Consider the following 20,041-nt stretch of genomic DNA (forward strand, 5'->3'; position numbering starts at 1 on the left):
CCCTGGTTCGGGAATCCCAAACCAGCCTGTTTCGTGGGGGTTTGGGGGTCGTATTTCAGTTCGTGCCCATCTCTACTCAGGACACCAGTACCAAAACAAATGGGATAGCACCTGAGGAATTCATGCAACAAGACCTGTACAAAAAGAACATTACACATTTTTAACAGTGTTGTCATACTTTGAACTGCTGAAGCTTTCGAATTCTATTTCCAGCTTTTCCTTTTTGAGAAAGAAAAACAACCCAAAGCCCCAATATCTTTTCTGTGGAAAAGAAGAGATGGAATCTGTAATGTTATAGTGTTATTTTTGCTGTCACTCGTTGGAGTTGCTTATCAGATGCAGCTCATCAAAGTGTCTTGTGGAATGAATTGTTTTAAAGTACTCAGAGGGGTTCACTTTACCAAGGATTCCTGAAAGAAAATAAGACCTTGGATTCAAGGATTTGCCAAACCTAGAACGTTGAAAGGCTTCAAAAGCATCACTAGCTTTGTTTCGGAATATTGTGGTTGTAAGAACTTGAAAAATAAAGATCTGAAGTCCCTGTAGGTTAAAATAAAAAATCTGTTACTGACATCAAATTGATTGACACCTTCCTGGCCACTAGAAAAGTAGTTAAAATAAGACTGGAATATTTATTCAGTTAGTCAATTAAAATATTTTCATTGATTTAAAAGATGCCCTTCATTTTTAAGCAGCAGGTTTTTAAAAAGCATGTATATAGAAATTCTACAGAGAGCGATTGTCATGCTGGAAAAGGAATTAATCCTTCATTCTTATCCAAGAAACGAGTACAAAATCTGAAAGCAAAGGATGTGTGCCTTTTTTCTTCAGAACAATTGTTTTTTAAATGATCAAATTTAATTATATATTATCATTACAATGAAGGGGTCTTCAAGTAGGAAATCAGAAGAACAGACATCTTTAAAATATAATGGGGTTTACAGAGCAGATTAAAACAAATTCCTTTGGATGATGTAAGGAAATGTTGCAATAGGACATTGGGGAGGAAGTGCTGCATATCTCTGCATGTGTGTGTGTTACTCTCTTGATCAGTAAACTGCTTCTCTTTGTCTAAGGTGGGAACACCTCCTGACTCTTCCTTTCACTCTGTTTCCTTTGGGAGATTCTTTTCTCTTGCCTCATGGCCTTCCTAAGGGAAGAATGTATTTTTCAGACCTCCTGTCATGGAGGTCCCATCCAAACACCCACTCCCAGCCTCTACCACTGCTTACCTGGCCGGGGGGGGCGGGGCGGGGAATGTGTGGGGAACAGACCTGGGAGTTCCGGAGTGCACTCCTGCACACTCCAGAGGCAGGGATGCCAATCTCCAGGTAGGATCTGGATACTCCTGAAATCACAGCTATTCTCCAGACTACAGAGATCAGTTCTAGAGAAAATGGCAGCTTTAGAGGGTAAACTGTATAGCATTATACACCACTGAGGTTCCTCCTCTTTCCAAGCTGCACCCCCAAATCTCCCAGAATTTCCCAATCCAGAGTTGGCACCCCTATCCGGAGGACTTCCTTGTCACACCAGGAATGACATCATTCCCAGCGCAACAAGGAAGTGAAGGCTTCCAACCCTAGTTCCCCCTGCGCATGCCCCCCAACCCCCCAATCCCCTGGTTTAGGCCCCAGGGGACCTGGCACCCTTGCTAGAAATGCTTTAGACAAGGAGTGTTTCTTTCTATTCCAAGATATTACTGTGAATTGAATTTACCTTAATAAACTGTAAGCTCTATCTTTTCTACAATTTAATTGCCTGAAGTATTAATTATTACACGTTGGGAAAACACTACTGACTGGGTAACTCTGCTACCAAATGAAATATAAGTATTTCTAATAGGAAAAAGACATATCTCTGCAATGGAACGAGTTAGAGACTTTTATTTTTTAAAAGAAAGCTGGGAATTCAGAGAACCTGCAGCACTGGTTATTACAATGGTAGGAAATCTAGTAATATGAAATTGATGTAAAACAAAGCTGGAAAGGGGGGAAGGAAGGCAGGGGAAGGAATCCTGTGTAGAGATGGGCACGAACAGCAATATGAACAAAAAAAAGCCACGAACAGCCCAATCTGCTGTTCACGCACAAGCTGTTCGTGAGGCGCCATTCTAAACGAACAGATGGTTGTTGCAAGCCTCATTCGTTGCTGTTCGTCAAGCCAATCAGTCTGGCACCTGCAATCAATTCCCTTGGCAACTTAGGCAGGGATTGTCAGAACTCCTGCTGTTGCCCTGTAAACCCCAATCTAAGCCCAATTTAACTTGATAGGCAGGTCTTCTTTTCAAGTGTGGAGCTCCAAATTTGTTACAAGGGAGCAAAGAGCAGGGGGGAGGGGGGCTCCCAGCTCTGGCTTAGTTTGCAGACAGTGGAGAGGGAGAGAGTTGCTGTTGGCATTTTGATAGAGTGCATTGGAGCTTGAATTTTCTTTGTGTGTGGTGGGATAGGGATCTACCCCTTCAAGTTCCGTGGCTGCTGCCATGCTCTGGGCCAATCTATTATTTATTATTGGTACCTTTCCTGCTGCCTGCTCAGGTAAGGCTTCTGGGAGTGGTGCGGTAGGGATCTACCCCTTCAAGTTCCAGAGCTGCTGCCAGGCTCTGGGACCAAGCTATTATTTATTATTGGTCCCTTTCCTAGTGCCTGCTCAGGTCAGGTTTCTGAGAGTGGTGCAGTAGGGATCTTGACTTGGATGATGACTGGAGGAGAGCCTGCTGGCCCCCACGAACAGCCAACTACGAACAAGTTTGTGAACAGGGCCATCTTTGTGGTTGTTCATGAGTCCCTGTTCATGGATGCAATGAACAACGAACATCATGTTCATTTTTTTTTCTGTTTGTGCTCATCTCTAATGCTGTGATGATGAACAACATCCAAGCATCAAAAATTCGGTTGGAGGTGGGCTAGAATGGGTGGGACAAATAAAACTGAAAGAAACATACACATGAGGAAAAAATCAACAAAGAAAACTCAACTCAAAATTGTCTTCCAGAAAACAGTCAAGGTAAAAATAGTCTCAAAACAATGTCGGAGTGGGGGACCATGAAAGTAGAAGCAAAAACTAAAGGCAAAAAAATGCCTTTATCGGAATAAATCAAAGCAGTACGGGGCCATAACTGATGGGGGAAACCCCATGCAGAAAACCCCAGACAGCCATCTTCCCTGGCTGGGGGATCGGCTGGGAGGCCAAACTGAAAAAAGAAGTGTGGCTTCAGGTATGTGACCAAAAGATGGAAACTGAAATGTGGTAATTTTAAGATCATTCTGCCTACCTCTTAATAAAATGTATACCTCGTAAAAGATTATTGCATTTATCTTTCATTTTTTTTCTCCCCCACACCCCTGGGAGATTTTAGACTAATTTGGCTCACTATAAGTTTTTCCATTATGCAATTAATGGCTTTAGTTTCCAGTACAGTTACATTTTTTCTTTGTATAATTTGGGGGTAATTGTAGCCATTGTGCATTCATAAAGAAGCCTAACTTAGCCCTGTATACCAAACTGGAATATTTAACTGGAAAAAAAGTTGTCAAGCAAACAAAAAAATATTATTTAGTTAGCCAGGCCATCCAGCAAAAGGGCTGGTTGCCATTTTCCCTTACTTGAGAAAATGTATATATTACTGAAAGTGTGGCTATTTTTAAAAAATCTATAGACAGTAAATAATGTTGATAGAAGTCAGGATGATCAAAACATGTTCATTTTGCAATTTCCTACAAAGTGGTGCTCTATGTAGAACCTGTAACTCAAAGTATATCTGTTAATTTATGGACATACCTACCAAGAAACTCCACAGAGGTGACAAAGATAGGGAAGACTGTTGCTAATCTCCCCTCCTCAATAGCAACCTAAGCCTACCCTTATCAGGATGCCATTATTTAAAGGGGAGGGAGAGCTCTAATGAACAGCAGATTTTAAGAGAATAATATTATACCATACCTGTGTAGCACTGAAAATACAGAACACATAACTGAAAACAATGTTTGTTTTCTCATGGTCTATTAGCATCATATATCCCAAGATCCAGGTGATTCCAAGGGTTACTGCTATAGAAACAGTTGCAAATATGTTCTTCATAACTGACTTCTTTTTGGTGCTGCAAAAATGAACAGGTCATATTTTTTCAAAATTCTGTGGAATATTTCTTAGCATTTACTTATTTTGCTAAACCTTAAGCATTTTATTTGGTTTGCCAGCTGCAGTCCAAAACTCTATGGGCTTTTCATCAACAAAAGCACCAATATGCAGGCTATGACTTCTCTATTGTTTTTGGTATCAGAGAATATTGACTTAGGCAATATAGATATAACAGAGGATCAGGAAGCTTCCACTCCCAAGTTCCCATCTAATCCCCCATATCCAAACAGAGCTGTTGAGAGTCTCTCTACACAAGACACCTTTCATGGGGATGCTCAAGTGACTTGCTTTCTGTGAGGTCTTATATTCAAGTGTACTCTCCCTAGCAGTACACGTGCATCCACAATAGGAGAATAACTATAATATTTTTCACTTGTGTAGAGAGACTCTGAGTCAGGTTCTCGTCTTAAGACCTACTGAGAGGAGCTACTCACACATTCTCAATTACAATGGACTTGGTGGACTCAGGGCTGATTTTCACTTATATGCAAATACATGTTCCAGAAAACCTACCTTGATGTAAGTTTTTCTCTTCTTTAATGAAAAGCAATTTTAGGAGGGAGGAATGTGGAATGGAGACTTAGGTCCATTCTTTCCCCACCTGCAAGTTCAAATTTTATCCCCAGATGCTTTCTCATCCCACATCTTTTCGTGTAATTAGTCCCATAATAAGAAAGTGTGTGCCTTTACCTACTGCTGGGAAGCAGGCAGCAGTAGTGCCCTCTTGAAATGCTGGACCTCAACTGACCAAGGCTGCTGACTCCCAAAGCAGGACCTGACATCCTGCTCCACCTGTTGAAATTGCTGGCCAAACACTTATGATGGGCCATTATTGTATTAATGACTGTATTATCCACCACCAAAAGAAGGGCCACCAAATACAGACATCACAGGGACCATCAGTGAAGAACTGGAATGGCACTGGAATGTGTATTAGAAAAATACCTAGGATGATATTCATTCTCAATCATTTACTTCTCATGTACCCACTGAGCACCTACTCCATAAATACACCTTGTTTTAATGGAATAGCCTTCTTTCTAGTGCTTTAAGAGTGCCTATAACTTGAAAGGCTTTATAAGTTTCTGTTTCATATCAATACCTTATCAGTTTTTTGTTTTCCTTCCATATCACAGAAACAATGGTCCTCCCAAACACAATGATATTGAACAGAAGGATGAATGCCACTGGTAGAAGGAATGCCCATAGCAAAGGTTTCTCAACAGAGAAATTCTGATGCGAATCAAGGGCTGCAAGCCAGCAACTTAAATATAAAAGAAAGATCATTCAAGTAACTTTTCTTGTTAGAAATCTCAAAGAGCCATAGCAATGTATATGCCCAGCAACTGTTGACCTAGGCAGTTTTTGCTAATATAATATTGTCATGTAAGGGATGAATATCACAGTCAATCATCTTCAACAATTCTATACCATTTTTTTAAAAAAATAAGGAACGAGGATACAGTTAATCACATTAAAGTTTTCTAGGAAACTGGCAACAATTGTCTATGATGTGATCAAGAATCAGGTTTAAGGAAGTAGTCTGTATTTTGTGAGGCTGCATTCAGATGGCAGATAAACTGTGATTTGTTAAAGTTATAGCATGTTGCACAAATTCTGGTTAGTCTACCAGAAGATGTAACAGATTGCAGTTGGTTTATAAACACCAGTTGGTCTGCAGCTTGCAACCTTTCCCATCTCCAATCAGAATCCTTGGATGCTATCCCAAGCTCCCTTGCATTGCCAGGCTGCTGGAAAAATTTCATATCTTACATGGGGACATTCAAGTGCAGGGAGATGCAATGTTAGCCGGGAAGCATAATTTAAAAAGACAGAGCTGGCAAAGATCACTCCTGGGGGGGGTTGTTAATTTCATCTTCAGCTCCCCAAAGGCTCTGTCAATTTCACCTCCCCTTTAGGGAGGCAAAGATGAAATTAACAAACCAAGTTCTGTCTTTTGAACCTATGCTTCCAGGCTGACATTACATCTCCCTACACTTTAGCATCCCTGTGTAGAGATACTCTTTGTATACAACCCATTTTCCATTGTTCAGCTGCCTTCAATGGAAGGGGGGTGAGAAGAAATCAAAGGCAAGCCAAGCTTCTTCCTTCTTGCTGCTAGTTAAGGACCCTCTCTCACTGTCGCCCTTCCCCTTTTGTCCAGATACTTCACTAAAGTCTTGAACTTTTAAACTCATCTTTTTACAGTCCTCAGCCCCACTTTCACTCTTGCCAGTCATCAGCCACCAATCCCTCTCTTTTCTGGCCAGCCATTTCCATGGATTCCATAAAATGATCTCTGAAACAAATCTTTTGCAAATCTCTCCCCTCTCTTTTGCCATTTCACTACATTCCCCAACTCGTGGGAAAAGACACATGGTTATGGCTGGGTCACTCATTCACTGTCTCCTGGGGCATAAAGGTAAGTCTGGGGGACAGGGGGCTATCTATATGTGAGGGAAGTATTCCTGTAGTTGTGCTATGAAGTGCTTTTGATTGTAACAATGTTTTGTATAGAGCAATTTATTCTTTGTATGTTGGGAAACTGGATAAAAGTATGTGATGGGGGTTAAGTTGCAGTACCTCTCTACAACTATTTCATCTATAAGGAGCTGATAGTTTTCAGAATGCTTCCTTGATGAAGCATGCTCAGATAATACACTGGGCCAAGAAGTTATAACTTACTCTGACTTATTTGCAAGGCGTTTTGCAGAAAAAATTGCTCATATCACCAGGACCTAGACATCATAGTTTTGGGCTGGTAAGTATCAGGATGTTAACAATAGCCAGAATAGTCAAAGTTGCCTGGATGAATTGCAGTTGGTGTGACCTGAAGATGTAGACAGATTGGTGAAGTGCAGCATCCCACACCAGTGCATTAGCCTTGCTCGTCTTGACTTATTACATCTAGCAGAACAGGGCTGTCTAGTTGGGTTCTTTGTTCAGATTCAGCAGTTTCAGCCCCCTTGAATAAAGTAGTTGTGAAACCCTTCTTGAACAGGCCTTCCCTGGAGCTAAACAGTTTGAATAATTATGCTCTGGTTACAAATACCCCCCTTTTTGGTGAAGAGTGCTTGAGCAAGTGCATGTGGATTCTGAAATTACAGACTTTCTTGGATGAAAGGGATTATCTAATGTTCTAGTTTTACAGAACGCACATAAGAAATGCAGATAAAAAACCAGTAAGTGATCCCCATAGATAGGAAGTAATTATGTAGGATAAACAGGGCCCTATATAAACAGTTCCAAAAGTCTCTGGTGCTGACCCATTTAAAGGTAATTAAACATGATAGCATTACCCCAGGAACATTTTATCACTTGGGAAGTGAGGGGTATGCATCATTGTTATAAATGTGTGTGTGTGTACTTACAATTCTTCCTGACGGTAGTTTGAGTTACTGTAGGTTGCTCCCAGTGTTATACTAACAAATAATGCTGGAACTCCTAATAGAAAAACAAAACCAAGAATTTATTGTTCAATGTAACTGCAAAAACATATCAACACCTAGCCCTTCAGAGTCCTAGCTGCAAAGGATTTTGGCTACTGGTGTTACAATTTACTACCTATACATTTTGAAGAACTAGTAGAATTCCATCAAAAACAGAAGACAATGTTATGCCAATATTTTGAAGGCAGCCTGACAAAGAGGTAAGTGGGAGCCTAGTGATGTAGACATGTATTTTAATTACTTGTTTCATTTTCTGTCAAGCAAAGAAATATGTTAGGTGTACAGAACCTGATTAAAAGGTCCACTATGTCGGAATCATCAGTTACATTGGAAAGATTTCTGAATTTGCATGGGAATGTCCTCATCCAAAGCTGCATAGGCTGATAAAAATCTTTGAGCCAGCTCTAGCGCTGTTTATTCTCAACTGCTGTTACAATTTAACTAAGGAAGGACTTTCAAGAGAATAAGAGGGATTTCATTCTTACCCCATCCAATTAATGACATGATTGCATTATAGTGTCGAAACAGAAGCCGCTTAGCTTCTACCAATAGCAAGTACACCTGTAAAGCATTGAGCGCAGTCCACATAAAAGTAGCCAGCAGGAAATAATGTAGTAAGGCAGCTACAGCTGTACACCAGTCATTTGCAGGAGGGCCTTCCTTGTCAGACTGGAGCATGATGTTGGCAGCAGAGTTTTCATCAACATTCACGTTGGCATTTGTGTTTTCAATTCCAGAAATAAAAATGATATTAAAAATCAGCATAGCTGAGCAGAGGCTCACAACCATCAAGGTAATAGCAGTTTTCCGTTCTTTCCTTTTGATGGGTGTTTGTTATAAGGTTGCAGGATAAAAGAAACAAAAACAGAGGATCAATATTGATTTTTAACTCCTGTACTACTTTGTAGGCTTCGTCTACATGCTGGCCATAGAGGATGGATTTCCTGTATTGTGACCTTGGAAAACTTTTCCTTATTACGATGAAGATCAGGACTGCTATATTTGCTTATTTCCATTCATTGCCGTGGGCTAAGGGATCTTCCTCCCAATATTTTGCTTCTTCCTCAGATTCTAGTACATTAAATGCCTTCAGCTTTCATTAATGAGCATTTTGAAGTGAAAACTGCCTTTGAAAACTGTCTAGAAACTGTCTGGTCCAAAATGCAGTAGCAAGGCTACCTTCAGGGGTGGGCTACATGGATTGTTTCACTCTGGTGCAGAAAGATCTTTACTGGCAGTTCATTTATTTCTAGGTGCAATTCAAAGTACTGATTCTTACCTTTAAAGCTCTAAATGACTGCAGGCCAGGGTACTACAGAGCTGCTGTAGCATACTGGTTAAGTGGCTGGCCTGCAAATCAGTACTCTGCTGGTAAAACCCCCACTACTTCCATGAGCTCTGCAGGTGGTCTTGGGTAAGACACTCCTCTCAGTCCCAGCTCCTCAGCTGTATTATGAGGATAATCATAACACGGACTTTGTTCACCACTTTGAGTATGGAACTAATCTTTCCAGAAGGGTAGTATATAAGCACACTGTTGCTATTGTTATTACTACTTCTACTTCTACTACTACTACTACTTAAAGGACTATCTCCTCCCATACTATCCAGCCTACCAGTTAAGGTCTTCCTCATAAGACCTACACTCTGTTCCCCCCACCATCAGAGGTGAAATGGGTGGTGAACAAATGCCAGGCTTTTTCAGTGGTGGCTCCTTGCTTGTGGAATGCCCTTCCCCAGGGCTTTTTTTCTGGGAAAAGCGGTGGTAGAACTCAGTGGTGGAACTCAGGACCGCACAATGATGTCACTTTGGATCAGCTGGAAGAAGGGAGGAGTTTTTTAAAGTTTTAATCACCCTAGGCGAAAATGGTAACATGGCCAGTGGCTCCGCCCCCTGATCTCCAGACAGAGGGGAGTTTAGATTGCCCTCTGTCTGGAGATCAGGGGGTGGGGCCACCATCCATGTGACCATTTTCAAGAGGTGCCGGAACTCCGTTCTACTGCGTTCCAGCTGAAAAAAAGCCCTGCCCTTCCTCTTATGGCATATTGATGCCTACTGTATTCTGTTTTAAGTGCCATACCAAAATATATCTTCTTAGCCAGGATTTGATTGATGGGTTCAATCTTTGAAGGACATTTTTTAGAGTCTAGTCTGAGAACTGTTCATATGAGACTCATTTTAAGCTGCTGAATGTTTTATACTCTTTTTATGCTCTGGCCAGATCTTTTAATGCTGGCTTTTTAATTGTTAACAACTTTTATGGTGTTTTATGTTTTATCTGGGAAGTCACCTTGAACAGGTTTTCTCTTCTCTAAACATGTACTGCATGTTTATTTTCGTGCTCTATATTCGTAAAAAAGTATGTGGCATGCTGTTATTGTCATGTGTTATTTTTGTTTTCTGACCTTGCAGGTAAAACAATTAAGATGGGGGGGGTTTACAAATCCCCCCACCTGCCTCTGCCCAAATCCCAAATATAAATGACCTTCAAGATATTTTGGGAGGGTATGTCCATTTATAGTTTAAAGGATTGATGAGTGATTTGTTTCCCCCAGAAGTCTCTTTTTGCCATTCCATCCTAACCCTTCCTCAACTCTTTCCTTACCTGATAAGAATGTGAAACACAATGGTACAAGTCAGGCCAGCGATGGACAGACCACAACCAATATATGACAAAATCTCTAGAGGTCTTGCATACTTATAATTGATCCTGAAGCTCTGTAAAATAATTTTGTTCTTATTAATAATCTTCATATATATTAATAATCTTCATATATTTTCCTTGCACATATGGATAAACTGATGTAATTTCATATGTTGGTTTTCCTGTACATCATCTACATAAGTAACAATGTAGTACAATACAAATTTACTTCAGTATAAACCCACTAAAACCTATTCAGCCTTAGACTAGGGTAAGAAAATTGAGTTGAACTCTTACCAAGCCTTTCTTTGTAACGTCCTCAGAAAGCCTATAGACTAGAGTCATAATCCACTAGCCAAGAATCATGTGATCATTTTTAAAAAATTAGTAAAGCTATTTTCCTAACTGTTCCCCCCCCACCACCAAAAAAGGAGCCCCATGGTGCAGAGTGGTAAGCTGCAGTACTGCAGCCCAAGCTCTGCTCACGACCTGAGTTCGATCCTGGCAGAAGCCAGGTTCAGATAGCTGGCTCAAGGTTGACTCAGCCTTCCATCCTTCCAATGTCGGTAAAATGAGTACCCAGTTTCCTGGGGGTAAAGTGTAGATGACTGGGGAAGGCAATGGCAAACCACCCGGTAAAAAGTCTGCCAAGAAAATGTCATGAACTCATGATTCAACGTCCCCCCATGGGTCAGTAATGACTTGGTGCTTGCACAGGGGACTACCTTTTCCTTTTACCCCCACTCTCCAAATTCCACTGAGTAAAGGGGAAATTAGGGTTGTTTTACCATGAAGCTTGCTGGCATGTATGCTTAATTATTTATATGGAATCCACTCTTAATTCCATTGAGGTTAATGGTAAAACTGACATTGATTTGAATAGCTAGAAGTGTGCCATTTATTTAACATCCTTCTCCTCATTCCATTTCTTACCTTTCTTTAAATGGTCTTTTTGCACAGAGATTTTCCATCTGTTTGGGCACTGAACTGTGTAGTTTTCTCCGAGCTTTCTGTTTCTATGGTTTACTTGTGGCTCCTCTGTGCTTTCTAAAATCAGACAACAAGAATTCGGTGTCGTTTTCTCAGCCATGTCGGACGCTCCTCTCCGCAGGTCCGGGAGGAAGCGCCCGAACAGCCTGACTGGGTGGCTGACCTGCAAAGGTTAGCCCCCAAGACTCCCAGTGAGGGTGTCAGGGTCCGGAGCGCGACGGGAAGAACCCCCCGAAATCGATGCGGGGGGTAAATTGCCCGTTTGCTCCTATGGAGGCTGGCAGACTTGCGCAGCACTTCGTGTGCTGCCAGGCCATGGAGAACGGCAAAAAGCAGATCTAAGGTGAAAACCTGTAAGTAGCGAATCCCTTCTGTTACTACAAGCGTATGCGAAGGATTGGTGGGATTTGAAGCTAAGAAGGCTCGGATTTCTTCCCCCTCACTGAGTATCGAAACTTGGCTGGCGGATTCCCCCTCCCTAAGATGGCGACGAAAAAGCAGAGCCCCGCTATGGGCAAATCTATCTCGGCTGCTTTGCAGGGGAAAGGAGAGTCTCTGGAGGAGCTAGTAAGGCGGTCAGTCATCGAAGCAATAAAGCCCTTTGTTGACAAGTTAAACGAAACTGATCAAAGGGTTGGCTTAATTGAGAGTGAAGTGAAAACCATTAAGGAAGCAGCGGGGGGGGGCGGAAAAGTCTGCTCGGGAAAATGCAGCACTCATGAGGGCAATAAACAAAGACCTAAAGCTGTTGGAGAACCAACTGATCGGGTTGCAAGTGGATCGTGCTCAGACAATATTGCGTCTCCAGAATGTAAAGGAGGAGGAAAATGGGAATTTAAAGGATCTGGTGTCGGAACTTTTGGCGATACCCGCGAAGGCAACTAAAGAAGAGTTAAAAAGCGCCATTTTGGAAGTCCGTCGGGCTTCTTCAAAATATGCAACGAAGCGTCAGCTGCCGCGCGAGGTGATTATTGACTTTTCATCTAAGAAGATCCGGGACACCATCCTATATAATTCATACAATGCGGATTTGGACTTTCTGGACAATAAGGTCAAGGTATTGAAGGACATTCCATTTTTAGCTCAGAAAAGAAGATTTAAATATAAAAGGTTTGCAGCTCTTCTGAGGAAACGTGAAATAAAGTACAAATGGTTATTTCCGGAAGGTATTTGGTTTAGCTACAAAGATCAAGCTCACAAGATAACATCAGAAGATCAGCTAAGGGACTTTGTGTGTAAACACCAAGATTTTCAGCAAGAAGAAGAGGATTTCAAGCCTGAAGGGGGAGGGGAGGAGGGAACGAGCACAGTGACTGTAGCTGTTCAGAGAGAATTGCGACCGAGACCCAGAGGGGGGAAGAAGACCTAATCCTGATTGTAGTCTGTATTTTATCAGATCTACCAATCTAACAGCATTTTATAAAGTTCTAATGTTAAATAATTGCAGTATGAAGGGAATGCATTACTTGTAGATGTAGTGTTTGTGTTGTTATATGTTGTTTCTTCCTCTTCTCCCTGTTCCCACTTTTTCCCTTTTGTAGTACTAGTAATTAAAAAATAAAAAAACTTCCAAAAAAAATCAGACAACAAGGATACCACAGAAATGGAAACTAACATCATGAGGATCAGAGAAAACCACTGCTGTTTAGCATCCCAACAACAGGGAAACCTTCATGCAAAAAGATCCATATTACTTTGGGCCAGTGATTGTCGCTTCAGATGCATGTGGAAGTATGCCACAAGTAGGAGCAGTTGGTGGAAGTAGCTTATACTTGCAAGGTAGTAATTCTATGAAAAGAGTATCCTACCATTAATACTGCAAAATTAGTTGCGTGGTTACAGCTGCATCTCAGTAACTCTGGCAAATCTGTCTCTTTTATGCAGCCTGCTGTATCCCAGTCATTTAACGAGTAATTCCAAAAGACACATGCATGGTTGTATAGCCGAAATTCTGATCTGTTATACTGCAAATTAGGGATTTAAAAAAGGGGGGTTAACAGGAACAGATTCAAAAGATATTGCAAGTTTGCTCCAGCCAAAGTTCATTTGGCTGTAAGCTTTGCTAGATCACCACTCAGAGATTCTCTTCTATCTTTAAACTTCTTCTACCTACATCACCCCTCCGCCACCTCAGCATGCTCCCCTAAATTCCAACAAGAGCCAGTGGGCATGTTGTTTGGGGAATGAGGAGCAGGGAGAAGCAAAGAGCAGGACCAGGACTAAGAGGAGCCATGGCCGGCTGCTGAGTCTCCAATTCAGATTCATCTGCAGATTTAAAGCTAAAGAATACATCTTCAGGCTTCAACCTAGCAGCCATGTTTCATGGTAATGATTTTCTGGTTGAAAAAGCATTTGCCCGGCGCATGCCTTTGCTGAACACACCATCAGGTACCATCATTCAGAAAGCCTTTTCCATGGTCTGGGAAAATGCCATTGCTATCATCATCCCTGCTCCTGCCTGGATTTGTGCTTCACAGAAGTGCCAGTTCCCTTTCTTCCCTTTAAAGTCAGTATTCCGTCAACTGATGCAGGCAAATGAGGTTTTCTGTGTGTCCAGTGGCAGTGCTGGGGAGAAGCAGAAACCTCACCTGCACATGATAATCAACTCCACATGGGTGGGGGCTTCTAGGGATAATCCAAAAGCAAAAGCCACATAATATCCTTTATTAAAACCAACCAAAATGACTCAAAACAGCATACAAGCTTTTGAGTTCTTCAGAATTCTTCGTCATTGGATGTTAAAAACAAAAAAAGGGAGAGAGAGAAAAGCACATCAGGCCAGGGACAGGTGTCAAGGCCTCTGTGTGTCTGCATCCCCTAGTATGTCTGTTGGATGCTAAACTGACTTCAGCAGGCATAGGGTGTTGATAGCTGGTATCAGATTGTGCCCCTGGCCTGCCAGAAAGAGGAAACAAAAAAATTGAAGTGTCCCATTGAAAGATACAAAAAAAAAAGTAGTTGGTCAAAAGTCTCTCTTACCAGACAGAACAGACAGGTAACTAAGGGCCAAGCTACACATGACGAATGACACTTGAACAGCAAGTGTATTTCTCCCTGTTCACTTGCCCTCCACTCAATCCACTTGCCGTTCAAGTGTCATTCGTCATGTGTAGCTTGGCCCTAAGATGACTGAGCAGAAGAAAGTTGGCAAGCTTGCATCAATGCAAGACTTACTGAGGTCATTAATGTTTATCCTAGTGTTAGTCTTATAATTCAACAAAGGAGGCAGAGCTAGGGAGCAGATATCCAGTATTTAAAATAATCATAATATTTAATAAAATACAGTGATCACTACCTCTTCAGAACTGCCCTCCCATCACCCTGAGATAATGGATGACCAACTTTAGCCTTATGTATGCTTATTTTTTGCCTGTACTTCTGAAAGTTAACATGGGTGCCTGTTCATATGAAGGGAATTCTTTTTGTCAAGAGTTTTGATAGCAATAATACCTAGATCGATGTATTGTCGAAGGCTTTCACAGCCGGAGAACGATGGTTGTTGTGGGTTTTCCGGGCTGTATTGCCGTGACACTGAGAGATCTCTGTCTTTTGGTGCTACACCTCTGAAGGTGCCAGCCACAGCTGCTGGCGAAACGTCAGGAACTACAATGCCAAGACCACGGCAATACAGCCTGGAAAACCCACAACAATACCTAGATCCTATCAAACAGAGCACATTAAGAATGAAGACATGAAGCTCAAAAGTTCTCCTTTTTTCTCATAGCCAGACAATATGTTTCACTATCTCACCACTTTCCTCTAAATTACTTTGTGCCTATTTTATACATACTATGGACAAGTTGACAGTTTCTACATACAGTCAAAGAATTTTGCATTTTAAATAGGTTATTTGTATTTTGGATTACCAGCACCAAATGCATAATGAGCACATTCAGAGGTAAACTGACAGAATGGAAAAAATTAAGTAGGAGATCTTGGTCACTAGAATCAACACATAGTATCTGCCTTTCCACCAATTAACCCATTTTCTCACAGAAAACAAGCCCATATAGACCAAACTATCCCAAGGTCACCTCTCTCATCCAGTTCATAGAAAGAGCAGCTGAGATGATAAGATTGTACCTGGACTTTACTACTTCAGCTTGCAAGTGGTGCAACTCCCTTCAGCATTAAAAAGCAGGTCTCAGAAAGAAAAATTCTAGTGCAGTCATCAGACTTTTATACTGATTTTGTGCATGTTTGGTCTCTCTCTCTCTTTTTATGAATGGCGAAGCATTCAGTCATCTGACCCCCTCATATGCAGTCTTCAATAGTACATTCCAGGAAGTGTTTTCTACTGCATCTGCTGCTTGTATTTATTTTATTTAAACAGGATCGTCTTATAACAGTTATCCAAGTTATACTGTAAGATTTCATTCAAGAGACTCAAGTGGAGAGTAATTTTCAAGATACATCTGTGAGCATTCATCATGATTCAAGCTGAAAACACATAAATACCAATTTATGTCAACTTTATCACCTAAATAGTGGTTAGTTGAGCACCACACAGGCAATTTTCCTATGTATATGAACCAGAGCCGGTGCCAGCATGATGGCGTCACTTCTGGAAGTGATGTCGCCATGCCAGCCACACAGACGCACCAAATCAGCCCCAAACAAAGTGCAGAAACACTCCCACGGGCAGCGCAACAACATCACTTCTGGAAATAATGTTGCTGCGCCAGTTGGGAGCACACACGCAGTGCACACTCCTGAGTTGCCTGCCAGTGGCAGGAATTTGCCCGCCACTGGCAGGCACCTGGGAACCCTTACTGTGGCCCAGGTGTACATTTTTGCTTTTGAAAAACTCACCTGTGGGTTTAAAGCTATCTTAACATTATTGACCATTATTCCATTAGCATTGCCAGAAATGATGCGATTACTATAGTTTTCTTCTAGTTCAATTTTGTAGGTTTTTGATGGGAAAAGTTTGTCATTTTGATACAGCACAAAGCCAACTCTTTCTGTTCCAGTTAAATCTGAAAGTAGCAAATGAAATTCAGTTAATATAGAAAAATCGTATTATAATAGTAATCATAGCATTTATTTTAGTGTTCAAAACACTTCACATTCACTATCACGTAATCCTTACAAGAACTTTGTAAGAAACTAATTATTATGCCCATATTGCAGTTAAAGGAAGTCTCAGAGAGAATAGCTTGCTTAAGATCACCAGCAGTGCCATCCTAAGCAGAGATAGCCTTCTAACCCCTTTGGCATCAATGGACTTCAAAGGGTGTAACTCTGCTTAGGACAGCACTGCTAACCCATTTGTGATGTCTCAGCTCATATCTCATTCTCTTAGCCACCATTCCATACTAGATATATTTCCATAACTTAGTAATGTCCCATGTATTGAAGACCATAGTTTCAATAGAAGTAGAAGATCCACATGGAAATTCCTTTATTGTCTAGCAGACCAACTGCCTTCACTGCAGTGAACGGTGCAACTCATAATTCCAAGAGCTCCACGTATGCCGCAGGAGCACATGCAGAGCTCTAGATAAAGCAAATGTTTCTCATCATATGTTCCATAGGTAGTTTGTTATTAATGGATTTATTAACTGTACCTGCAAGAGAGGAGATGAACATACTTACTGGTACTGGTAATATTGATAAGTATCTGAATTTCTGTACGATCATCAGTTTTCAAGCCAGTAGCCTGTTCGTCAACTTTGATTCTGTCGGAAACTAAACTGTCAGTTGATCCTACATACAACATAGTGCCAAATTGTATTAGATTACACAGAACTTTGCCAATACTGATCAATGGATAGCTAGATAATTAGGTGAACACATGTAGGAAACTCACCCTTCATGGCAGAAAAAAGAACTGTAGCCAAGGGTTCCCGGAGAGAAATTGTGCGAACTGCAATGTTGGACTGCACCACTTCCTGAGTAGAACTGTTACTCACAGAGAAATTTTGCAGTGCAATTGTGAGGCTGCAATAAAGTAGCAAAATGTCATTATGTCAGCTATAAAAAAGAATTAATGTTTGTGGAAGTTCAGGGCCAATATTAATTTACCAAAGTCCAATTCATGGAGTCTAAACCTTCCTCAACATAGTGAATCTGAATTGTCCCTTTAGGTACATTTACATGGGCTGCTTCCTCATGGAGGCTGAGCTCCTGTTTGGCATCCAAACCAGAGCAGGGTTTTTTGGAGCATCCTCTTTCTGTATTTTCCTCTGCTTTTCTGGGATTTCCCCCAAAGCTGTCTGGTATTATCTGTTTGGAAAGATCACAGTCAAATCATGTTGGTATATCATGTGGATGGGAAGATGTGCATTTTTCGCCAGTTTGGCCCACATTGGCACCATTTTTCTTGCCTTAGCCCCATCCCTACAGCTGCCATTTCCCACCATCACTGAAGGGCTTTGGAAGCCATTTGTAAGATTATAATGATAGGTCTAAATACATTCATATTCCTGAAGAAGATTTAACACACAAAAAAATGTTTCCCATTCCAGGGAAATAAATAAAGTTCTCTTTTTTGCTGCCTCTGGTCTCCTTTTTTCCCCCGAGAGTAGACAAAGTCATTCTACCTTGGTTACTAAGGCAGGGGTAAAATGAAATGTGCCTCCACAACACTCTTGAGAAAGGTGAGTACTTTTGAACATTAGCATAATTTACCTCACAGGTTTCTAGCTGACAGAGAATTTATCAATTACTTTTAGACCACCTCTGGCTATTCTTTTATTTGAATATACCCTGCAACTGGGATACATAGTGGGGAGTTAGCCTTCAAATTAACCAAAATAAATAACGCTACCACAAAATACATTTTAGGTTTTATTAAATGTTGTATATTCTCACAAAATAAAAACTTTCACAATTTTTCCTGCCAAAACCCCCTCCCATCACAGTGATGTATATTGGGCTCTTCTGAAATGCCTTCTACTCCTTTTTTAATTAAGAGTTTTATATAGTAAAAAAGAAAAAAATGTACATAGGGGGAACGCGGGGGAATGGAGTTCCGGAACCTCTTGAAAATGGTCACATGGCTGGTGGCCCTGCCCCCTGATCTCCAGACAGAGGGGAGTTTAGATTGCTCTCTGTGCCGCTCAGCGGCGTGGAGGGCAATCTAAACTCCCCTCTGTCTGGAGATCAGGGGGCGGGGCCACCAGCCATGTGACCATTTTCTCTGAGGGCAACCCACTGAGTTCCACCACCTCTTTTCCCAGAAAAAAAGCCCTGGATACAATTACACAAAAAACTAACTAGGCTCTTCTGAAATGCCTTCTGTTCCGCTGAGTAGAATGGATTCTTTGCCTTTGAGAAGAGATACCTTGGAGAAGAAGGAAGTGGGTGCCAGGAAACACATTGGCAGACACCATATTGGGGATCGCTGATGTATTACATGGCCCAGAACGAAGCAAAGGAGACAGATGATGCATTTGCCTACACTACCTAATGCAGGCTTTATACTGAAATTAACATAACATAAAAAACTGCTTTTCAGGTTGCATCCTAAGCATACCCAATAAGAAATGTCCCACTGAACTCAATAGGACTTACTTCTGAGGCAATAGGTATATTATGTCACTTAAGTCAACAGCATGATTCAAATATGAATTCACATTTTTCCTATGAATTTTAAATTTAAACAAAAAAGTTGTGATTACCTTTTTGTAGCATTAGTGAGATTTTTATCTGCTAAACTAAATTCAGTATTGTTGGCACCCAAAATTTGGCTTACTGTAGTCACTGCAGCAACCATTGCCTACCGAGAGAAAAACACATCTTTTTTAAAAAAAATGAAGCTTAATTTATATGGATTGCAGTTTTTAAATAAATTAAAATGTATTTAATAAATTTTAAATAAAGAACAACAGTATTTTATAGCAAAAACTCCTTCAAATACAAAACAAAATCTCCATGGCTTTGATAGTACTGGAAGAGTTGGAGTAGGGAAAGAATGAAAGGTGGAAAGTCTTCATGGCACATACCTCGCCTGGTACATTGCTGTCAGACAGATTTAGAATCTTTTCTGCAATTGAAGCAGCTATAGAAATATCTGTACTGTTGAGTTGTTCTGGACTGGAAGTGAGAATCTGTGTGTCGGTGGCAATGTTCACTATATCTGTTGGTGTGGTCTCATTCACAGACTGTATCTATTAAAGAAAGAGGCATTTGAATCCAAGAAATCAAAACCAAAGCCAGTGTTTTTTTGGAGCATCAAAAAAGCTACTTAGTATAATTATATACCTTGAAACAGCTTATATTCATTCATCCAAAATGCAGGTGTTTGCCTCAAAATAAAATGAGTCTGATCTGACAGTTCCTTCTACTGACCACAGCATTTCTGAAATCAGCAACTTGTCATGGCAGCTTTAAATACTGCCTGCAGTAGCTACTTCCATACAGCACATTGGTCATCTACAGCACAGACATGGCCATTACTACAGGGACTGACATGATTGAAACATTAAGTTTATTATTATTTATGTGTTTCATTTATTTATTTACTTCATTTATACCCCACCTTTCTCTTCAGTAAGGACCCAAAGCAGCTTATATAATTCTCCATCTTCACAACAACCCTGTGAGATGGGTTAAACTGACAGTAGGGGCATGCACTCAGAAAATTTCTGTTTTGGTTCCAGGGATTCCAGAATAATTCCATTCCGTTATTGGTGTGTTCCTGGAGGACTAGTGTCTACTTGGATCTGATCCATTTGAGTTTTTTTGTTATCATGAGTTTTATCCCATCGTACATGTGAAGGCAGGAGCTGTTTGCACATGCGCAGACCGATGCTGTTCTTTTCAAAAGGGGGTGGGAAAACAACGCTCTGGGGCAGCTGTTTTTGCATGCAA

At 41.0% G+C, this 20,041-nt stretch overlaps 2 protein-coding genes across 2 annotated transcripts in view; both read right to left on the reverse strand.

Moving 5' to 3' along the window:
- LOC129326169 (adhesion G-protein coupled receptor G7-like) overlaps positions 1 to 20,041 on the reverse strand; it is a 26,193-nt gene continuing 6,152 nt past the window's right edge. The window contains exons 2-13 of the mRNA XM_054974332.1: positions 19,174 to 19,338; positions 18,850 to 18,947; positions 17,037 to 17,167; positions 16,823 to 16,933; positions 16,037 to 16,203; positions 13,033 to 13,188; positions 10,196 to 10,308; positions 8,075 to 8,406; positions 7,512 to 7,584; positions 5,243 to 5,404; positions 3,943 to 4,099; positions 1 to 540 (exon numbers count right to left, since the gene is read on the reverse strand). Coding sequence (XP_054830307.1) covers positions 313 to 540; positions 3,943 to 4,099; positions 5,243 to 5,404; positions 7,512 to 7,584; positions 8,075 to 8,406; positions 10,196 to 10,308; positions 13,033 to 13,188; positions 16,037 to 16,203; positions 16,823 to 16,933; positions 17,037 to 17,167; positions 18,850 to 18,944 — 1,725 coding nt within the window. The 5' untranslated portion in view covers positions 18,945 to 18,947; positions 19,174 to 19,338 and the 3' untranslated portion in view covers positions 1 to 312. The remainder of the gene's footprint in view (positions 541 to 3,942; positions 4,100 to 5,242; positions 5,405 to 7,511; positions 7,585 to 8,074; positions 8,407 to 10,195; positions 10,309 to 13,032; positions 13,189 to 16,036; positions 16,204 to 16,822; positions 16,934 to 17,036; positions 17,168 to 18,849; positions 18,948 to 19,173; positions 19,339 to 20,041) is intronic.
- Positions 19,064 to 20,041, reverse strand: part of LOC129326281 (adhesion G-protein coupled receptor G7-like) — a 12,578-nt gene continuing 11,600 nt past the window's right edge. Inside the window, exons 5-6 of the mRNA XM_054974435.1 lie at positions 19,174 to 19,338; positions 19,064 to 19,078 (exon numbers count right to left, since the gene is read on the reverse strand). Coding sequence (XP_054830410.1) covers positions 19,064 to 19,078; positions 19,174 to 19,338 — 180 coding nt within the window. The remainder of the gene's footprint in view (positions 19,079 to 19,173; positions 19,339 to 20,041) is intronic.

This window comes from Eublepharis macularius, chromosome 3 (assembly GCF_028583425.1).
Source record: "Eublepharis macularius isolate TG4126 chromosome 3, MPM_Emac_v1.0, whole genome shotgun sequence".
Lineage (NCBI taxonomy): Eukaryota > Metazoa > Chordata > Lepidosauria > Squamata > Eublepharidae > Eublepharis > Eublepharis macularius.